This window comes from Lineus longissimus, chromosome 8 (assembly GCF_910592395.1).
Source record: "Lineus longissimus chromosome 8, tnLinLong1.2, whole genome shotgun sequence".
Lineage (NCBI taxonomy): Eukaryota > Metazoa > Nemertea > Pilidiophora > Heteronemertea > Lineidae > Lineus > Lineus longissimus.
Window position 1 is genome coordinate 18,825,874 of NC_088315.1, and position 20,210 is coordinate 18,846,083.

The window sequence follows — 20,210 nt, forward strand, 5'->3', positions numbered from 1 at the left end:
TACTGCCAGATAGATTGTTGAAAAACACTCCCGAGAGAACACGAGAAATATATACAAGAACACCAGAAACATATCGGAAAAAAAGTAGCACCGCGTTGACTTTGTTTCCAGGGTCGGACAATAACGCTCGAGGGTAGCATCCGGCGTGGTGCCTGGTGGGTTTTTAGCTTATGCGGAGGATGTTGGTGACCTCTCAAATGAAGGAGGCCTTCCTGATAAACAAGATAATCACTCGAAACCAGGACACCATTGTACTACCGCGTAGTAAATTTGAAGAGGCTAGAAAAAAAGCGCGCGAAAGTCCTGGTCTGAGAATGTGACTGAACATGCGCAAATCGTTTTGTTGATCTCTGAGAGTAAAGTCTAATGACTTATTAACATTTTGTTCTCATTATTATTGAAAAACCTCCTGCGATTACCCGGAAAGTTCATTTCTATGTTCCGGTATAAAAAGGACAGTATTGCATGCCACTAACTTCGACGACCACAACTCATCTGCGGGTTGTGACATCCCTTTCTCCGAGACACTCCACGTCAGGTTGTGATTAGATTCCCCTCCGTCGCGACTGATGAAAGGAGATAAACATCGGGTGTCCCCAACAAGGTACACTTTGACACGTTGTCCTCTTGTTCTGCATTTTGACATGCAGTACTAACATCGTATTGGGCAGTATTAGCAAGACTTTAAATCAGATTGCTTCGGTACTTAGGCTACTGGGCATGCTGATGACTGAATTTGGCCCTTAAATGTTTGACATAATACAAGTCAAATGATGTGACTTTTGGGACACCCGATATAAGGCTGAAGCCTTCTTCTGATGTTTGATTAGGAATTAACCATTCGCACGGTGGGGTTGGGGAGACTTAACTAGAAATGAATTGATAAATTTTATAATTGAATATAAAATATTGCTATATATTTGATAATATTTTCACATTTTAACTGAATATTTACATTTTGGTACTTTGTGCTTTGAGAGATAAATGCATGATAAAAACAGATTATAAAAATATCATTTCGTCTCGACACTGCGATTTTGAAAACGAAACCATTCGGCAACCTTCGTGTGTCCTAACTTATGCTCGGAAATGATCGTTAGCTCAACTCGCTCAACGAAGCGCTATCCCCTTTAGTATATTCAATTACAACAGTATAGCGTTAAGGCGTGACGCCAACGTTTCTGCTAACGTCGATTGAACAACCAGACGAGTAAGCAGAAGGGGACACGTATGGAAAAGAAAATTCCTGCGTGCTCCGCTGTAGCAGTTTAAAATGTCCCAGGATAGAATGTCCGGGAAAAAAAGGATTCTATTTTGCGCTTTTTTCTGAGCCATTGACGGTCATGGTCTCTATAGAACCATGCCATAATCAGTAAGAATACACTAGGACCTGACACTTTTCCAGGGAGACATTTTCTTCATCTTTACCGGTTAGTCTCAGGTCTGCAGCCTACTCCCCACAGAGGATACCTTATTCTTGCTATAACCAAGTATCGATTATAAAGAACTATACATGTACATGTACTTGTCATAACTTACAGCAGTAAGAGATTCTTTTAAAGGGAGACTATAGGCGGGGCCAAGGAAGGTCTGAAAAAGTTAGACTTAGGCCGATAGGGGTCATTCCATTGAAACTATTCACGTTGTATGTGGCATTCATGACTGAATCAATCCCGATCCACCCCTAACATAAATTTGACCACCCAGTTCCTGCCTATAGTCCCCTTTTTACCGTACAGAGCCGAAAGTGCAAGTTTGCCTGTTACGCTATGGGCTTCTGTTCCAGCCGGAGAGCATAAAAAACCCAAAATTACGGGGACTCATCAACAGTCCTCGATCGTACGATATCGTATGAAGTATTATCAGACTTTCAGCATGAAGTGAGTGAAAGCCCGCGAACAATGGTAGAAGCCCCCGTAGTAGAATATTGGCACCAAATACAGATTAAAATATTAGAATATTGGTTCTAGAAAAGTCCAATGCAAAGTTACTACCGAACGTCAGTCGTTATCACGTTCTCTGCCACGAACTACTTGTCCTTAACACTCCCAAAGCATCGTTCTAAAACATGTCCACGTCTAGAAATCTATTTCAGACACTGACTAGGAGTGTATCTGGAACATCGACCGAAAAACTTGCCTGCCTCAGTCAGCATAATTTCAAGTGAAAACTTACACGGCAGGCCAAAAGCCCGACCCATGATAACCACCGCTTTGGGAGTGTTCGATTCCATGATACATACACCACGGGTGTGTAACATGGCTTCATGTTCCAAACAATCGGTAATAATCTAGTTTTCAGAGACGATCGATTGTATTTTGTAGTTGTACGAGGACGACTGATTTTATTTTGTAGTTTTGCCAGGACTACCGATTGTATTTTGTAGTTTTACCAAAGAGTTATGTTTCAGTTCATTCCACAGTCTCGTAAATCCGCCAAGACAGCCACTGTTCAAGCAAGGTATCACCAGAGGTAATCGGCTTCATCTCCTCAACCTGCGACTCCCGTCGCGGTCGTCGCCGCCGCTGCACGGCGTAACCGACCAAACCAACTACTACAAAAACCACGGCAAAAGCTGCAACGATGCTCAGGGCCACATAAACAGTTGCTGGATAAGATAAAGCATCATTATCAGACGCCACCCCAGCAGTCCTCGGAAACATATTGACTTTATTGCCATCCGTATCGACTTCAATGTTTTTGTCGTCTATAGCATTTGAGGTATTTTTCTGATTTTTCGTTGGCTTATATACAACAATCCCTGTACCTGATTTTGTAACTGCTGGTGTGTTGACGTTAGACGTAGCTGATTTTGTAACTGCTGGTGTGTTGAAGTTAGACGTAGCTGCTTTTGTAACTGCTGGCGTGCTCACTTTAAGCGGAATACTTTTTGTAGCTGTCGACCTGTCTGGTTTTTGCGTACCTGCTTTGGTTCCGACGCTCGTCGGTGCACTTGTAGCCGGAGGAGTGTTGACATTCTGCGTTGCTGATTTTGTTCCAAGGCGCCGCGTTACCACAGTGACTGATGCTGTCTTCCCGTTCTGAGTTGCCTCGGTAACTGCCGCTGTGTTGCCCTGCGTTGCCTTGGTGACTGCTGCTGTGTTCCCCTTCTGCCTGGCCTCAGTGACTTCTGCTGTGTTCCCCTGTGTTGCCTCGGTAACAACAGCTGTGTTTACATTCTGTGTTGCTTCGGTGACTGCTGCCGTGTTCCCCTTCGTTGCTTCAGTGACTGCTGCCGTGTTCCTCTTCGTTGCTACAGTGACTGCTACCGTGTTCCCCTTCGTTGCTTCAGTCACTGCCGCCGTGTTCCCCTTCGTTGCTTCAGTAACTGCTTCCGTGTTCCCCTTCGTGGCTACAGTGACTGCTACCGTGTTCCTCTTCGTTGCTTTAGTGACTGCTGCCGTGTTCCCCTTCGTTGCTTCAGTGACTGCTGCCGTGTTCCCCTTTGATGGCGTTGTGAGTGCTGCTGCTGTGTTCCTCTGTGTTGCTTTGGTTACTTCTGCTGTGTTCACCCTCTGCGTTGCCTCAGTGACGGCTGTGTTCCCCTGTGTTGCCTTGGTGACCCCGGCTGCTGTTGTTTTGGCTACTGGCACTGTAGCAGCCTTCGTCCCGATGGTCTTTGTTGACACTGTAGTCGCTGATGTGTCGACATTTTGCGTAGCTGATTTCGTCCCGATGCTGGTGGCATCTGTGGTCGCGTTTTTCGCGAGACTGCTGGTTGCATTTGTGGGTTCTTCCGTCGAGGCTGTTTCGGTCGAGTTCGTGGCAACTGCCTCTGTTGCACTGGGACTAGTGGGGTCTGAAAATGGATGAGTGATACAATATTGAGTGAACGACATCAATTGCAAAACAAATCAACACACGTTCTTTTTCGTCTTCTTCTTGATTTTGTTAGGTGATAGGTTGCATTTCCCCCTTGGTTGGAGCAATGATTTCGGTCCGATGTTGCCGTCTTTAGCACACACCTACCAAGCGCTCCGGACGCAGTGGCCCGGCCTCGTCATGTCGCCCTGCATAGGATGACGAAATGAACTGTCCCGAGAGTCTAAGCTACCATAGCTCAGGACTGATGAATGCATGGGTCCTTTTGCAGGCCAATTCTCCCGCACATATGTCAGGATAAAATCCCCTATACTCACCTACACCCGGTGGGCAGCGGTCAATCTTGAGATCATCAATAGCAATATCACTGAAGTAGGTGTTCAGGCGTTTTCCTTCCATCACGATCTGAAGAGATATAAAAAGATAAATGATGCGTTGAGCCAACTAATGCAAATGCCCGAAAAATGCCCGCAGCACACGATCAAATTGTTTGAAAATCGTTTTGAAGATTTTCTAAATATCACATGTCCATTGATTATTAGGGGACGTAAAACTCCTATTCCACTACGAGAAACCCTTTTGGGCGCATTCCCCACGACCGCGCGACCGCGGTTCATCTTTCGACACCGGGACGTCCATTTCGACGGAAGATATTGGCCTAAACCCTGAGAGATTTCCTTTAAGTCAACAAACCTGGAATGGCGCTTCCAGTATTTCAATGGTGATCATTTCTTTCTTCCAAACGTTCCCCTGGTTGCCAGACACTTCAAACCTCGGCTTCAGTTCCGACAATTCTTTGTTGACGGGCTTGACATAGACCCGCAATTCCCCAGCTGCAAAATGAAGGACATACATGTAATGCATTAAGTATATTAGAAGGACATTCATATCCACAAAATGTATTTTTCGATATGCTGTATGGCTATAGAGACCGATGAACTTAAATTCAAACGAATTACAACGAAATATTTTGTTCCACTTACACTTTCTCAAGCGACATGACATGAGGTAAGGTAAGGTAATGTAAGGCATCGGTAAGCTAAGGAAAGGTACAGGTAAGGTAAGATAAGGTCAAGTAAGATAAAGGTAGGTAAAATAAGGTAAGGTAGGGTAGGGTGAAGTTAGGCAACGCAACGCAGGGTAAGTCAGGTAAGGCAAGAGACAAGTAAGTTAGTTTTACTGTGCCTTACCTCCGACCCTCCCGTAGAGGTGATACCAGAACTGGAAACAGCTGTAGCTATACTTCTCCCCGAACACGGGCGACATGAGGCGGGCCGTGTCGTTTGGGACCCGCGGCATCGACGACTCCGTGAAAAGGTAGGTACCTGAAGGGAAAGAAGAGTTTTAAAGGGAGCCTATAGACAGGTCGCCAAGGAGCCTGTCCCTAATGGTCTACATCGAAATTATTCACGCTTGTATCAGGGATAGGCAAGGAGGGATAGGTTGAAAGCTGCATCAAACCACAGACAAAGAAGTGCCGTTGATGTTTAGATCCCTCACAGCGCAGCGTAGAGCAATAATGTGCACAATTAGCGTGATAATCCTTACACAAAATTATATTTAACGGCGTGTTAAAGTATCGCAAAGTTAGTGACAAACTTCTGGTAAGGTGCTGTGATGGGCTAATCGGCGTGGTGCTTTGGAATTCGCCTTTAGGACTATCGCACACCGCCGATGAGTTAAACTCCTGACGGAGTGGACGAACCGGCCTCGCCCTGTCGTCGAGAGAAGATCAGGATGACGAAATGGACGGCCCCAACAGTCTACGATAAATCAGCGCATCCTACTTATTTGTTCACAACTTACCAGCTTTTCCCTTTCCGAGAGTATGGTCGAAGGACGGCCCCGTGTCAGATGTCGCCGTTTCTCCATTGGTTTCCTTCCAGTCGAAATCGTCCGTCGTGTCCTGCGTCCACCCGCAACGGAACTCATTTTCGAAGGTGCAGTCCATGCCGTAGATACCATCTGATGAAATTAAAACAATATTATATTGGTCGTAGGCCTACTTGACGGTTGTTCGTTTCTTCATTGAGCAACCCAGTCAAAGGGTTTATTTATTAGAATGAACTCTATGTAGCTGGGAGCGCACAGAATGCTGGGAAGTTCAAGGCTAGACCATGAGGAATCGGTAGAGGAGCATTCCAGTGTTGATACATCATTTTATCCATGGTAACTCAACTTTAATTCATAGCACCCCTACACGGAAAAGGGTGCAAATACTGCACCTTGAGGTGCCCCAAAAGGTGCCATACGTTGGCAGCACCCTTTCTGGCACACCTGTGCACAGTGCAGAGGCGGTGAGAGCTTTTGGGTGCAATGCCTGCGAACGCGTTAGCGGGAGTTCGCCTCGTTGAGGACTTTCTGCCCCTCATCACGTCTTACCTGGTCCCATACAATGCGGCGCCGTGCCGTTCCAGACCTTTCCCAAGCAGATGGCAGTCCTCGGACCTTTCATGATGTACCCCGGCGCGCAGCTGAAGGTGGCCATCGAACCCGAGTTGGACAGCTCCAGTGAGACGACGCGAGTGATGCTCGGATGTGGACAATCTTTGGCTGAAAAAAATATGATGATGTGTAGCATGTTACATTTACTCTAGACCCTCCCCATTCTGAACCATCCGAGGTGCTCGTCCGTAACCTCCACTCATACCTTAGTGGTACCGGAGTCCGGGCCGGCGGAGAAAATCCAAAACTTGACGGACGAGTTGGACCCTGCCCGAACGGTTGGCTTTTTCAAAAAGGTATCTTTCCTATTAAAGGGAGAGCCAGGTGGGTCAGATTATGTTACGCAACGTTGCCGACAGGAGTCTCTCCTATCTCACAATACATTCAAACGTTTCGCGCTTGTAGGAATATAATCATTGCTGTTTTAAACCCAACTCAGGTTCCTAACTGTTCACACTATAACCTCCACTCTCATCCTCGACTACCAGGGAAAGTAGCAAGATCCTCCCCTCGCACACATCGGTGTCGATTAGTGCCGAGTGAAAGGCCCTGCAGAAGCTCGCGGTGCGCAAGATGTGCATTTGTCGAAATGAAGCTACATGTTGTTTGGTCCCTTAGAGTCGACTTTATGGTACACTTACCGGCACATATCGGTGGAGGGCTGCTCCAAGCACCACCAACGCACGTTGCGAAACTGCCCCCAATCAAAATATACTTCCTCCGGCACCTGTAGTACACGACGGTACCCCGGGAGCGAACCTTGGCACGACCATTCCGTAACCTTGGTCTTGTACAGCCCCTTTTGGTAGCATCTGCAAGAAGAGAAAATAGTGTTTCATTAATGTTAAAGGGAGAGTCAGACTAGTGACTTGTGATCGGAAGGCTCGGCCAGGGCTGAATTATGCGTCCTTTTCATGGAAACGACCACCAACGTAAACAAACGGCGCACATGGCGTATAAACGTACACTCCGGACGCAGTGGACAGGCCGCCTGTCGCCTTGTGAGGAAGGACGATCAGTGCAGAATAACGAAATGGACTACATATAGGAGTCTAGATGCTGAAGGCAGGGACACTTCTCACGGTAAGAGCGAACGCAAAGGAAAAAGCATTCCAGGAACCAGTACGAACTAAAAACAAGCGCATGGTTAACAAAAGATCCATATCACTTCTTGGCACCTTGCGAGTCATGTTTTGGTATCGAAAGAAACCTGGCGCGCGACTGAGACCGGACGTGTGACTCTGTTGTGATAGGTGACTGGGTTAGCATAACAATGGCTATTTGAGAGGAGCCAGGAACGGTAACCTGTGGATTTCAATACTAGAATTTACTACATTGCACGTGTATTTGGCACTAACACTACAATTTTCGTGGCCGTGTATTTGGCAAGAAAATAAATCTCAGCATTCAGCTCAACCTCGGTCTGAAAGTTAAACTAAGAGGAGGCCCGAATAATATAAAAAATGTCTGCCTTAGAAATGAAAGTTTTTGTGTTTTTTGTTGCCAAACCTTGATATTCAACCTTTAATGCAGTGAAATAAAAGAAACCTTGGTAATTTTCAGGAACTCAAAAACCGTTTTAGGGATTTCTTTTTTGCAGAGTTGCATATTTGTCAATATTCGAACGAATGCCGTATTACTCATGGCAGTCGGCATCCAGGGCGCGGCATGTGCACTATATTGACGTCTCCTCACGTCTGTCCAAATATTATTCCCGCGAAGCCATCATGCATCGTGTGCCATCATGCATCAGTGTATTCATCAATATTATACTCCTGCAATGAGTGTGAATAGAAGGCCTTCAATATAACAGTATTTGCCCTGATCTTCGCCCCCAAGGACCGGAACAATTGGTGAGTGGATATTCAAAACAAGAAAAGAACGCCCATAGCAAGATCCGTCATATTTCTATGTAATATTAATTATGTCAAATAAGCTGGTGGATATCTGATATCTAATTGTATCGTTGAACTATTGACGCATAGCACTAATTAGTAGGCCTATGAAATAATGATGAACTGTGTGATCAGAGAATTACGTAGGCCCTGCGCACAATGATTCAAAGTCGACATAGGGTCGATTGTAAGTGTTTGCCTGACCAAAGATGATAATAAAAGATTCTGGCATAGGCCTGGTTGTCAAAAACAAATCTTGTCACTAACGCTGGCGCTAACGTTACCTGGCGTTATCTCCTTCAGTTAAGCCATTAGACTTAGCGCCAAGTTAAGGTAACGCCAGCGTTAGTGACAAAACTTGGTTTTGAACGCACACCGCCGATAAATCGGCATGGGAGTAAAATGGTACATACATGTAAAAAATGACAGGGTATCGGTACCACGTGCAGGCCGCGCCGTGAGTAAGAAATCGCTTGATGAAAAACCGCGCGCCCGCGGGGAAAGGGGATTAAGAAGACCACATGCCGTAAAGCTAAGGGTAGGCTAAGCCCTATGTTATCTCTTGATATATGCATAAAGGTCCGGTTATAGCAACAACGAACGATTTTCTAATGAAATTTCCTGCAGGCGATATTGACGCATAGTGAGCTAACTCTGGCGTTTGTCTGTAGTAACGCCAATTGAGAAACTGGGCCTGTGTAGGCCATACTTGAATAAAGAGCATCCAGTACTGGGGTGCACTCCTTCTTTCGGTCTTCGACTTTCTGCAGACTTGTATGTTTAAATAAGTGACGTAATACCAATTAGAGTTGGTAAAGACTAGTCTTTAGTCTGTTTATTCCCTAATGTCAAAGTTGATGAAGAGAAGAACCGTCCATCTATTCTGTCCCTCTAGTTGACACCCCCCCCCCCCCCCCCTCCTACTCCCATCCCCGCTATTTGTTTCTGAAAATATCTATGAAGTTACAAAGTTTTGTGTTCTTTTAAAGCGCGCGATATACGCCCGATAAACCTGCGATGACGATGGCAATACAAAAATAGCTTACAGTCCAATCAAAGAAGGGAAAATCAACTGTATAATCACAATATGTCGGCCAAGATTAGTCCTCCTAGCATGCTGAGTCTTACCGATTTATGTCGATCAATTATGTCACAATCTGAAGACAATCAAAGTCCAAGTCCGGCAAAAACGAAAGAATATGAATACGAATATTTGATAGGAGTTCAGAGAGGCGGGTAAGTTCCAAAAAATGCTATTTCTCAAAATTCCTTTTGATATATAATTGTTCACTTTAGTCTAGAGGTAATCCTTGGCCATATAATCCGGCTGATAATCGCCACCAAACCAACACCAAAACCCAAGATACCGCATTAGCAAGACGAGGAAGGGAATGAATGATTTTATACCAATGATACTGAAATATGATGCGAAATATGATATCAAAATCATGCAAATATTGAACATGTTCGGGCTTGTTCTAATTTTCCACTTACCCTGACTTCTTGCTTCCTCAATTAGCAAGCAGACGACACAAGCCAACATAAACACAGAAAAACGCAACCTTGAATCCATCTTATCGTCTGCTCGGCACCAATGATCAGCAAAAGTGTACGGATCAAGAACTTTGAATGAAAATTTGAAGAAGAAGCGAAGATTCCTGCTAAGATGTGATTGGGAGACACAATGGGCACTTGAAATCACTACAGTAGCAATGAGGTCAAGAAAAAAATGCCACTTTATACCATCGATCAGAATATTCCGCGAAATCTCGTCACATGATCTTCCTGTTGCACTTCATGGATTACACTTACCTCGCCCCCGCTCTGCTTGAGCAATTTCTTCGGTGACCTTTGCTGTACATCGCTTTAAGGAAGTATCCTTGGTGGACGAGGTTGCTGACACACCAGGGGGCAAGTTTAATTAACCATAACTTGAGATAAGCGAAACCTGTTCATCAACGAAACAAGCGAGCCCAGCAAGGAAACCTTTTTTATCTTCAGCAAAAGAGAAAATCACTGAAAAATACGTTTCAAAGCCTTGTTGTAGGAGGAGGATTTTCAGATGGAAACGGACAATTATCGTCTACACTCCGGACGCATTGGACCGGCCTCGTTCTGTCGGAAGGTGATCCAATTAGGACAACGCAATGGACTGCCTCGGGAGTCTATTATCGTCCCGCTCACTATTGAATTAATCGACCATAATTTCGCCGAATACAAATCATGAATGACACACGTGTTTTCAATCTCAATATTATCACTTTGGTCTCGAAGTTATTATTTTATCATTACTACACGAATTCATGCGGGGTTGATTTCTGGACGCGGAAGTTTGCGCACGTGCGGTGCTCACGTCCTCCATGCCCGAGAGCAGACGACTGCCCCCTGTGGAGAATGACCAGGAACAAGACCAGATTATAAAAGGAATCCAGGCCTGGACCCTTTCGAAGGGCACCTGTTTTAATCATATGTTTCATTCAACTACACTCCGCACGCAGTGGACTGCCACTTCGTCAGATTTCACCAATAATGACTTTCATTTTGTTGTCTCATGATAAGTTTTCATTGACACATATTATCCTGATATATATAAGATTTCTAGTCAATGTGGCAAAAATCGATGTAATAATTGGCGAGAAATATCTAAATTGCAGTGTTTTTACTTTTTACGCAAAATTATATCATTAGTGTACTCGTGTTTTGTGGCCCACCCGATATACTGTGGAGTGGAAGGCGACTCATCCTGAACTTCAGTGCAACACTCGGCACAATGACCAAGCTTGTGTAACCACTGCGAGGGGAGGAGCATGTATATGAGTGACTCTGGTCAAGGACTCTGGTCTTTGAGGGCAGCCGATAACTTGGCATGAACAATGTTTTCAATTACCCGCCTACTCGATCCTTTCAGGAAACGAGGGCGTGGTTATGTAAGAAGCGTGACCTCCGTTATCAATTGAGATAAGTAGGAGACGACGCTATCCCGTCGTCACTCGCAGATGTGACTGCCCCTTCCCCACATCCTTGTCTGACATAAGAAAGAAGGCGGAAGACAAGCGATGGCTACATGATCGGTCGACTGACCCATTTTCAACTGCTGTTAACACGAAACCCTTCTCCACTTCGGCCTTCAAAGTTCTCATTTGAATAATGGGGGTAAAAATTACACTTTTTGACATTTTTCGTCAAAAAAAATCGGAGTAAAGACACACTTTTTCTGATTTCGGTAGTGGCATTTGCCCCCCCCCCCTGCTCCCCCTGCCGGTCCACAGGCGTTTGCGTATACATGTTCCATCATGAAAGGAGGAGACTTTAGGAATGATGTTTACCGCCGGTAAATCGGCATGTCTCCCCGCCCCCGCTATAGCTTCGCCGCTTTTGACCCGGCAACGTCTGGGGAGGGCCAGCCGCGGATTCCTGCCCCCTCCCCGCTAAAAACGGCCCGGAATATGGTCGTTAAAAGACAGTCTTTTTATAATCTGTCCCTGGTACCCGAACTATAGTCTCGCAGCCCAATCATGGAGGGATGGACACACTTCCTGTCGTCAAAGACTAACGAACAGGATGTCCAAGGACACACTTTAAAGGAAAACACCGCTTAGCTGAATGCTATCTGGTATGTTTTCTGAATAGATGGGAGCATTGATAAAAAGTTAAAAGATCTGGGCCTACTATTGATGTCCTTGAAAACCAGGACCATTAGCATGCTCCTCCCGTTGCACACAAGCTTTGGTGCCAAGTAAAAGGCCCTGAAGCTCAGAATGGCTATATAATATTTGTTCTATGTTCTGGTCTTTAGTTGTACATCCCAAATTGGTCGTTTGAGGACAAAGTCACAACCAACAGGTAAGGACCTCAGAAAAGTGCATACTAGTATTCAAAGGGACAACATCATTCAAGTTTTATTACAAGCATTGAATTTTTAATGGAAATGACTACTTGGCAAGCCCGGTGCGACGGGGATAGTAGTCCTAGGGCTGATAGTCCGTGTAACAATAGCCCGCATTGCTAAATGTTTTGGTTAGGGTTAGCGGTACAATAGATCATGCTGCTTAATTGGTCAAATACAATGCTACCGGACTATGACTCCAGGGGGACTATATCCACTGTCACACCGGCTTACCAAACATTGACTTTTTCTTGTCCTGAATGGAGAGCCGAACTCATTAATATTAAAGTAAAGTCTCCAGCTCGCCAAACAGGGTAGATTTTTTACCTGTTTGGCAAGCCCGGCTGGCCGATCAGGGTGGCTTTTTAGTGCTGTTTGGCAAGCGGCTCTCCAAACAGGACAAAAAAAGATGCCTGTTCGGCGAGCGGCTTGCCAAATAGACCCGGCCAATTTTAATACGTCAAATGCTTCTATCCCAATTCAAGATTTTAAAATTAGAGTACATGGTGTCCTAATTAGCAAGATTGGAGATTGTCGGAAACCATGGCTTATCTTGTCCAATTAGAGGCGGAAATGGCCTCGTCCATCCTTTCCTTAGACGTTACGATTGGTGATCTCACAACGCCCTATTAACCCACTCAACCCCACCCTTCCCAGGAGTGATTTATTAGGGAAAGTGCTATTTCAGGCCATTTAAAGATGGGTGTGTAGCAGCCAAATTGAATGCTTTTATGCATCTTATTATTAAAGGGTAACTCGTGTCAAATTTCACCATATACATGTAATGTTTTAGCTGTTTTTGAGAAATGACTACGTCACTTTCTCATAAATCGGTAAGGTTTTCGAATCGAAATGCACATGTTCTAGAAATTGATGCTTTAATCCCGGCCAGACCGCTCGCTTCGATGCCATTTCGTTGATGACATCACAACATGAACATTTTCGCGGTCGCGGTGGTTTACATTCAGCGATTTTATAATAAATCTAATCAAAAATGGAAAATTTGAGCTTTACATTTGTGATCAACAATTAAAAACGGATGTATTTCCGCAAAGTTGTAAATCACATCATAGTATCACTCTAAGGGGGAGGGAGGCTGCAGGTTAGTGTTGTGTTAGGGTTCTTATCAAGCACATTTCCATGGTTTTTCACCTAGCTCAATGCGCTTTTGGGACCATTTATCATCCCGGTCTCTGCAGAAATCAACCTGGGGTTTCAACAAGCAACTTCTAAGCGCTCAATTGAACTCGACCTGTAGGAAGTTTCTAAGTGATGACTCGGCAAGGTATCGAACCCACGACCTCTTGATCATGAGACCGACACTCTACCACCTGTGTCACTGCCCTTCCACGACGATGTCTGAGATCCTGGATGGTTCTGGTACCTGAAGTTGAGTCTTGTCCCTTTGACATAGATAAAATTGAACCCATGACCTCTTGATCATGAGACCGACACTCTACTACCTTTGTCACCGCCCTTCCACGACAGTGTCCGAGATCCTGGATGATTCCGGTACCTGAAGTTGACAGTCTTGTCCCTTTGACAAAGATAAAATTGAACCAAGAAGAAATGTGCTTAAATAGCTGGCTCTTTAATTACCATATTCTGTACAACCCGATGCTAAAATTAGATGACTTTGTATATATTACAATCAACGAGAAACAACCATTGCATGGACGCGTTGGTCCGATTCATTCATACGAGATGTCGAATGTAAACAAGCAGTTCTCTACACAAGAATGTGTAACTACAGTAGAACCTCCCTTAGACACCTCTCTATTAAGGACACCCTCTCTATTAAGGACACTAGTTTTGGTCCCAATTGGTTGTTTCCATTCGATTTGTCCTCTCTTATCAGGACACCTCTCTACTAAGGACAGCACTTGTCAGTTCCGAAGGTGTCCTTAATAAGAGAGGTTTTACTGTATACATAAGTGACGACTCTGAGGTGAAACTCCACATTAGTTACGGCTGTCAGGAGTGGCGTAGCAGCACATTAGTGACGGCTGTCAGGAATTGTGTAATGACACATTAGTGACGGCTGTCAGGAGTTGTGTAATGACACATTAGTGACGGCTGTCAGGAATTGTGTAATGACACATTAGTGACGGCTGTCAGGAATTGTGTAATGACACTTTAGTGACGGCTGTCAGGAATTGTGTAATGGCACATTAGTGACGGCTGTCAGGAATTGTGCAATGACACATTAGTGACGGCTGTCAGGAATTGGGTAACGACACATTAGTGACGGCTGTCAGGAACTGTGTAATGACACATTAGTGACGGCTGTCAGGAATTGTGTAACGACACATTAGTGACGGCTGTCAGGAACTGTGTAATGACACATTAGTGACGGCTGTCAGGAATTGTGTAACGACACATTAGTGACAGCTGTCAGGAATTGTGTAACGACACATTAGTGACGGCTGTCAGGAATTGTGTAACGACACATTAGTGACGGCTGTCAGGAACTGTGTAACAACACATTAGTGATGGCGGTCAGGAATTGTGTAATGACACATTAGTGACGGCTGTCAGGAATTGTGTAATGACACATTAGTGACGGCGGTCAGGAATTGTGTAATGAAACATTAGTGACGGCTGTCAGGAATTGTGTAATGACACATTAGTGACGGCTGTCAGGAACTGTGTAATGACACATTAGTGACGGCTGTCAGGAACTGTGTAATGACACATCAGTGACGGCTGTCAGGAACTGTGTAACAACACATTAGTGATGGCGGTCAGGAATTGTGTAATGACACATTAGTGACGGCTGTCAGGAATTGTGTAATGACACATTAGTGACGGCTGTCAGGAATTGTGTAATGACACATTAGTGACGGCTGTCAGGAATTGTGTAATGACACATTAGTGACGGCTGTCAGGAACTGTGTAACGACACTTTAGTGACGGGTGAATGTGCAGTACGGATTTAGCCGTACGGCGCCAGTAGTATGCAGTGTACGGGCCCGGTAAATACCGGGTATGGTAGGAAAAGATGCACAGTTTGCTGGGTGGAAGATTTGACATTGCTGCCACCCAGCACCACGAGCTATGTGCCTCCCCATGTGTGAGATATTTTCACCCTGCCCCTGAAATGTTGTCATGAAGGACAGCTTTGGATTTGGCCCATGACCTAAACTGTGCATCGCCGTGCGGGAGATATCAAAGCAACAATCCTGCTGGGAAGGACCTGAAGAAGCAAAACATGGTAAATAGAATAAATAGAAATCTAGAATACACTGCACACAACACATACCTTTTTCTATCAGGTATAGTTTAAGGGTTGATCATAGACACCACAATTTTGGTTAGAACTTGAAATCCTAAAGCAATCAGAACTCCTTCAAGTGAAGTGAATGCCAATTTCAAGCGTGGGAGTCAGTTCTTAGTTTTCTATAGAACAGCCTCCCACCCTTGAAATTGGGTTGGTAAGAAGAGGTTTTTGGGGGGAAATCGGTGACGGACATGGGATGGATTTGACTGAGGCCTACCTTGGGTCTGGTAGCACAAGTTTCTTGCTAGCTCCAGCCGCTGGAGTAGATTGCCTCTTGAAAGATTTCTAATTGCTATAGGATTTCAATTCCAGCCAAAACGATGGTGCCTCTGGTCAACCCTTTACCTTACTTGATCTCCTTATAACAAAGCAGAATGAACTGTGTTTATAGAGGTACGGTAAAATCCATACAAAAATGGTCTGAGAAAAATTATGATATGTACAACTACCGTACATAAGCGCTCACTCATTCATCAGTCAATTGTACATTTTAACCCTCAGGACCCGGCGGGTCACTATAGCGGCCTGAAACCGGCTTATATGAGCTCCATCTTACATTGGCCTGAGAAACTACGCATCCCCGCACAACAGTAATTCTTTTGGTTTCATAATTAGACAGTAGATGTCACCCCTAAACACGGGGAGATCATCAGCAATGATCTATCATAGGTAATCGGCTCTAGTTTTCTTAATTCTTGACGGATTTTAGTTCTGTCAGCTAGATCACAGTAACAATGGTATTAAGAGAGTAAAAAGCACCATAAATTTGACATCCAGAATGTCGTCTTTTGCAGTGATGTCATCTTCATGGCCTCTAAAGCATGACTTCATGGCTTCCGTGTAAGTAATATGGCCTTTGGTATTAAAACTTAACTCACCTAAAAAAGTATGTGAGGTATTTGCTGTACTCAAAACTGTCCTAACTCAACAAGCAAAATGTGGGGTTATTTTTCGCCCGATTTTGAAAATTCAAAGTTTTACAGAAAGCTGACGATTAGATAATTTCATGGCAGCTCTGAAATTACGCCCTTTTGAGGAGGGGAAAAACAGCAATCTACCAAAAATTGGAAATGTCTCAACCCAGGCTGGGAAGAGTTTAATCTTCTAGAGATTTCTAATCGAATTAAGGCGCAGTAATACACACTGCCCCAGGCAGTCTATAACTACTTTGCCATGGTACACATGTCCATTTACACACTCAGTGCATTATAGTGGAACCTCCCTTAGCGGACACCTCTCTATCAAGGACAACCTCTCTATCAAGGACACTAGTATTTGTTCCAAATTGGTTGTTTCCATTCAATTTGACCTCTCTAATCAGGACACCTCTCTATTAAGGACAGCATTTGTCAGTCCCGAGGGTGTCCTTAATAGAGAGGTTCTACTGTACTTTCAAATTCAATTCTACAACTAAATCTATTGTTCAACACGAAAAGCATTCAACGCTCTCTCATTATGTACAATGAGTAATAATACAATAAAAATAATGTAAATGCATTATTAGAGAGAAAAGATCAGATTAAGCAACTAATTTATGTATAATATGATTAGAAATAGAGTGTAAATTAAACCTATTTTTGCGCAAATTTCTATACTTCTCACGATTTTAACAGCTTATTTACATGATTTTAGTCGTACTTCACTATAATGGATCAGTATTTTGGTCCCCAGCGTCAGGACGCACGACACGATGATGGCAGAAGTACAAGTTTGATGACGTCATAATACGATAAACTATGACGCACTTTCCAGTTAAGGTCTCATATCGGTGAAACTAGAGTATCTGAAAGCTGTAGCAGTAACTCGTAACTGCACATGCTGATGAGACTCTGGTGAAGTGCTCCGCACACGAGCGATTATTGTTCACTGCGACCTGCGATCACGACCGTGTGTGACAGAAATTGCCGGTTTGCGGTGGTCCTTGCTGACACCTGTGACAAGACTCAGTGATCGCTGCGACCGACAATCAATATCAAACTATGCAATTATCCGTTTTACCAGCAGACAAGCGATCATTTCTCGCTCATATAATTGTCGCAGGTCGCAGCATCAAAAATCACTCGTTCGCGCTGCACTTTTAACTTAGATCTTGCGAGATAGAAATATAAAGCTTTCACTTTAGTCAGCTGTTAAAGATACATCGTATCACAAAATTCTAATTCTATTTCTACCAATAGGCAATACATTGACACACAACATTTGATAAATGCATGACGCACCATAAATCTCCACGTTTGGCAAGTATGCCCCTTATGGGCCTTTAAAAAGTCAGTGCATAAGCACACGTATGTACATGAACACACCTTTAACCCTTTCCGGAATCCGGAAAAGGCACAAAAATGGGCAGAACAGACTTTCAAGCGGACAGCATTTAGATTTACTGTTCCCAAACACACCGATTTATGCACACTTTAAGCCCAAAGACCCCCCTCACACTAACACACAGCACCCTATGAGAATTCTTATACCAAATCAACAGCCGAAAAATTAGACATTGACTTTATAGTTTTTTATGTACAAGCACAAGCATTGGATGATGTGAATAAAGCCTAGTAAATGCTTTTACTTAAAACTGCATGTAGATTTACACTAGGCCTTCCTGTACACAACCAAAGTAAAAGCATTTACTTGACTTTTTTCATATCACCCAATGGCTCAGTCACTTTCATTAACTGATACTCATATCATAAAGAATTAAACTTAAAGGACTATTAAGAATTTGGAACTTCAGATATCAGATTTGCTCCCTAATGAGAATAGAGAGGAATACTGGCCTAGGGACATCACCCTGATCACAAAGCTCTGGGGCTCTGTGGCTTCAGAACTGCTCCCTAATGAAGAATAGAGAGGAATACTGGCCTAGGGACATCACCCTGATCACAAAGCTCTGGGGCTCTGTGGCTTCAGAACTGCTCCCTAATGAAGGATAGAGAGGAATACTAGCCTAGGGACATCACCCTGATCACAAAGCTCTGGGGCTCTGTGGCTTCAGACCTGCTCCCTAATGAAGAATAGAGAGGAATGTTGGCCAAAGGACATCACCCTGATCACACAGCCCTGGGGCTCTGTGGCTTCAGACCTGCTCCCTAATGAAGGATAGAGAGGAATACTGGCCAAAGGACGCCACCCTGACCACAAAGCCCTGGGGCTCTGTGGCTTCAGACCTGCTCCCTAATGAGAATAGAGAGGAATACCGGCCAGAGGACACCACCCTGACCACAAAGCTCTGGGGCTCTGTGGCTCTGTGGCAAAGCTCTGGGGCTCGGTGGCTTCAGACCTGCTCCCTAATGAGAATAGAGGAATACCGGCCAAAGGACATTACCCTGTCCACAAAGCTCTTGGGCTCTGTGGCTCTGTGGCAAAGCTCTGGGGCTCTGTGGCAAAGCTCTGGGGCTCTGTGGCAGAACCCTCTAGGACAGCCGACTTTGTTACCAAAAACAGACTGTCTAGCGTGCATCTTGATTGTAACTTTAGCGCGCAGAAAGTCATCGGTATGTCGTTGCTGATACATCTTGCCGATTACCTGCGGTAGCGCTCCTGAAACCTTTATCTCGCAAAACAAGATGGCGGACACGCCAAGCGCACAGTCTTGTTGGCTGACCAATACCCTCGGCACTCAGAAAAAGGCTGATGATTTTTCTTTTGAAATGATAACTTGTGATACCAAAGGATTTTAGACTGTTTGATCATTCGATAAAGAAAGTCAGTAATCCACACTCGCTCTTGATATTTATTGGTTGCATAACCAACCAGCACACAATTTTGATATGTCAAATTTTGCACATACGCAAGGTAAGAATAGTACTACCAGTTCATCCATTTTTTAGATTTTCAATCCACACAATTTTCACGCAGAGATCGCACCAACCATATCCATGTTGAAATATACATCCCACAAAGAATGGATATAGACTAGTCTTTACTGATCTTGATCTCAGGTTAGCAGAATCTTTGTTAATCCAGTATGATCCAGGGGAATACCCCTTATGCAAAGAAACATATTAAATGAAATATTCCTTTTGGGCCAATAAATATTTCCATCAAATCCTGACTGATAGTCTTATTTGGCGACTCTTTGATAATCCTGGTTCCGACCCTGCTTTTGTCTCCCAGGACAGATGTTCGGTGAAACCTCTCTTAGTGGACACCTCTCTACTAAGTACACTCTCCATGAAGTACAGAGGTCACCTCTCTATTAAGAAACACACTCTCTAAAGGACACATATTCGTCCCGACGCTGTCATTTCCATCCAAATTGACCTCAATATTCAGAACACCTCTCTATCAAGGACCTAATTGGGCAGTCCAAAAGGTGTTCGTAATAGAGAGGTCAAACTGTAGTTTGTTTTCAGCCAGTTGGATTTATGCCTCCTGATTAAAGTTTATGAGAATATATTCCAATTTAATCTGATGCGTTTTTCGCCGAATATTCAAGATTCTGACGTATGAGTCCAAGAAGTAATTTTTCCTACTGCAGACGAAATATGAAATCGACTTGTTCCCGGGATATTCTGATTTCGGTTCAAGAGATTGTTTTCCATCTCAGTCGGAGTCTAGTTCGTCTTCATCACCACCAGGTGGGGCAGCTGGCGGCGCTGGCGCATTCTCCGCCAACTCAAAGACATGTTCGATCGGATGAGGTTTGCCATCGGGGCCGATCATGCTCGGCTGAATGATGCCTGTCCTAGAAGAGAGAGAGAGTCACATATATAAGGTGTTCCAAAAAAATCGCTTCACTTTTTCATTTGGCATATCTCAATTATTTTAGGATATTCTAAGCAAACGTTGAGAAAATGTGAATCAAAAGTCAAAGAATATGACACCATCGGCAGCTGCATTCCAACCAGAATCATCACGATGGCATAACACTGCAGCAGGTCAT

At 44.3% G+C, this 20,210-nt stretch overlaps 2 protein-coding genes across 4 annotated transcripts in view; both read right to left on the reverse strand.

The window, feature by feature from the left end:
• Nucleotides 1–895: 895 nt before the first annotated feature.
• Nucleotides 896–9,829, reverse strand: LOC135492831 (zonadhesin-like). The gene is made up of 8 exons (XM_064779488.1): nucleotides 9,657–9,829; nucleotides 6,909–7,079; nucleotides 6,205–6,375; nucleotides 5,629–5,787; nucleotides 5,013–5,147; nucleotides 4,516–4,655; nucleotides 4,140–4,227; nucleotides 896–3,799 (listed from the first exon to the last, which is right to left on the reverse strand). The coding sequence occupies exons 1-8, from the start codon at nucleotides 9,733–9,735 to the stop codon at nucleotides 2,412–2,414; spliced, it is 2,331 nt and encodes a 776-aa protein (XP_064635558.1). The 5' UTR covers nucleotides 9,736–9,829; the 3' UTR covers nucleotides 896–2,411.
• A 3,789-nt stretch (nucleotides 9,830–13,618) lies between these two features.
• Nucleotides 13,619–20,210, reverse strand: part of LOC135492126 (synembryn-A-like) — a 29,832-nt gene continuing 23,240 nt past the window's right edge. For all 3 annotated transcript variants that reach the window (XM_064778324.1, XM_064778323.1, XM_064778325.1), the window contains exon 13: nucleotides 13,619–20,012. In XM_064778324.1, coding sequence (XP_064634394.1) covers nucleotides 19,871–20,012 — 142 coding nt within the window. In that variant the 3' untranslated portion in view covers nucleotides 13,619–19,870. The remainder of the gene's footprint in view (nucleotides 20,013–20,210) is intronic.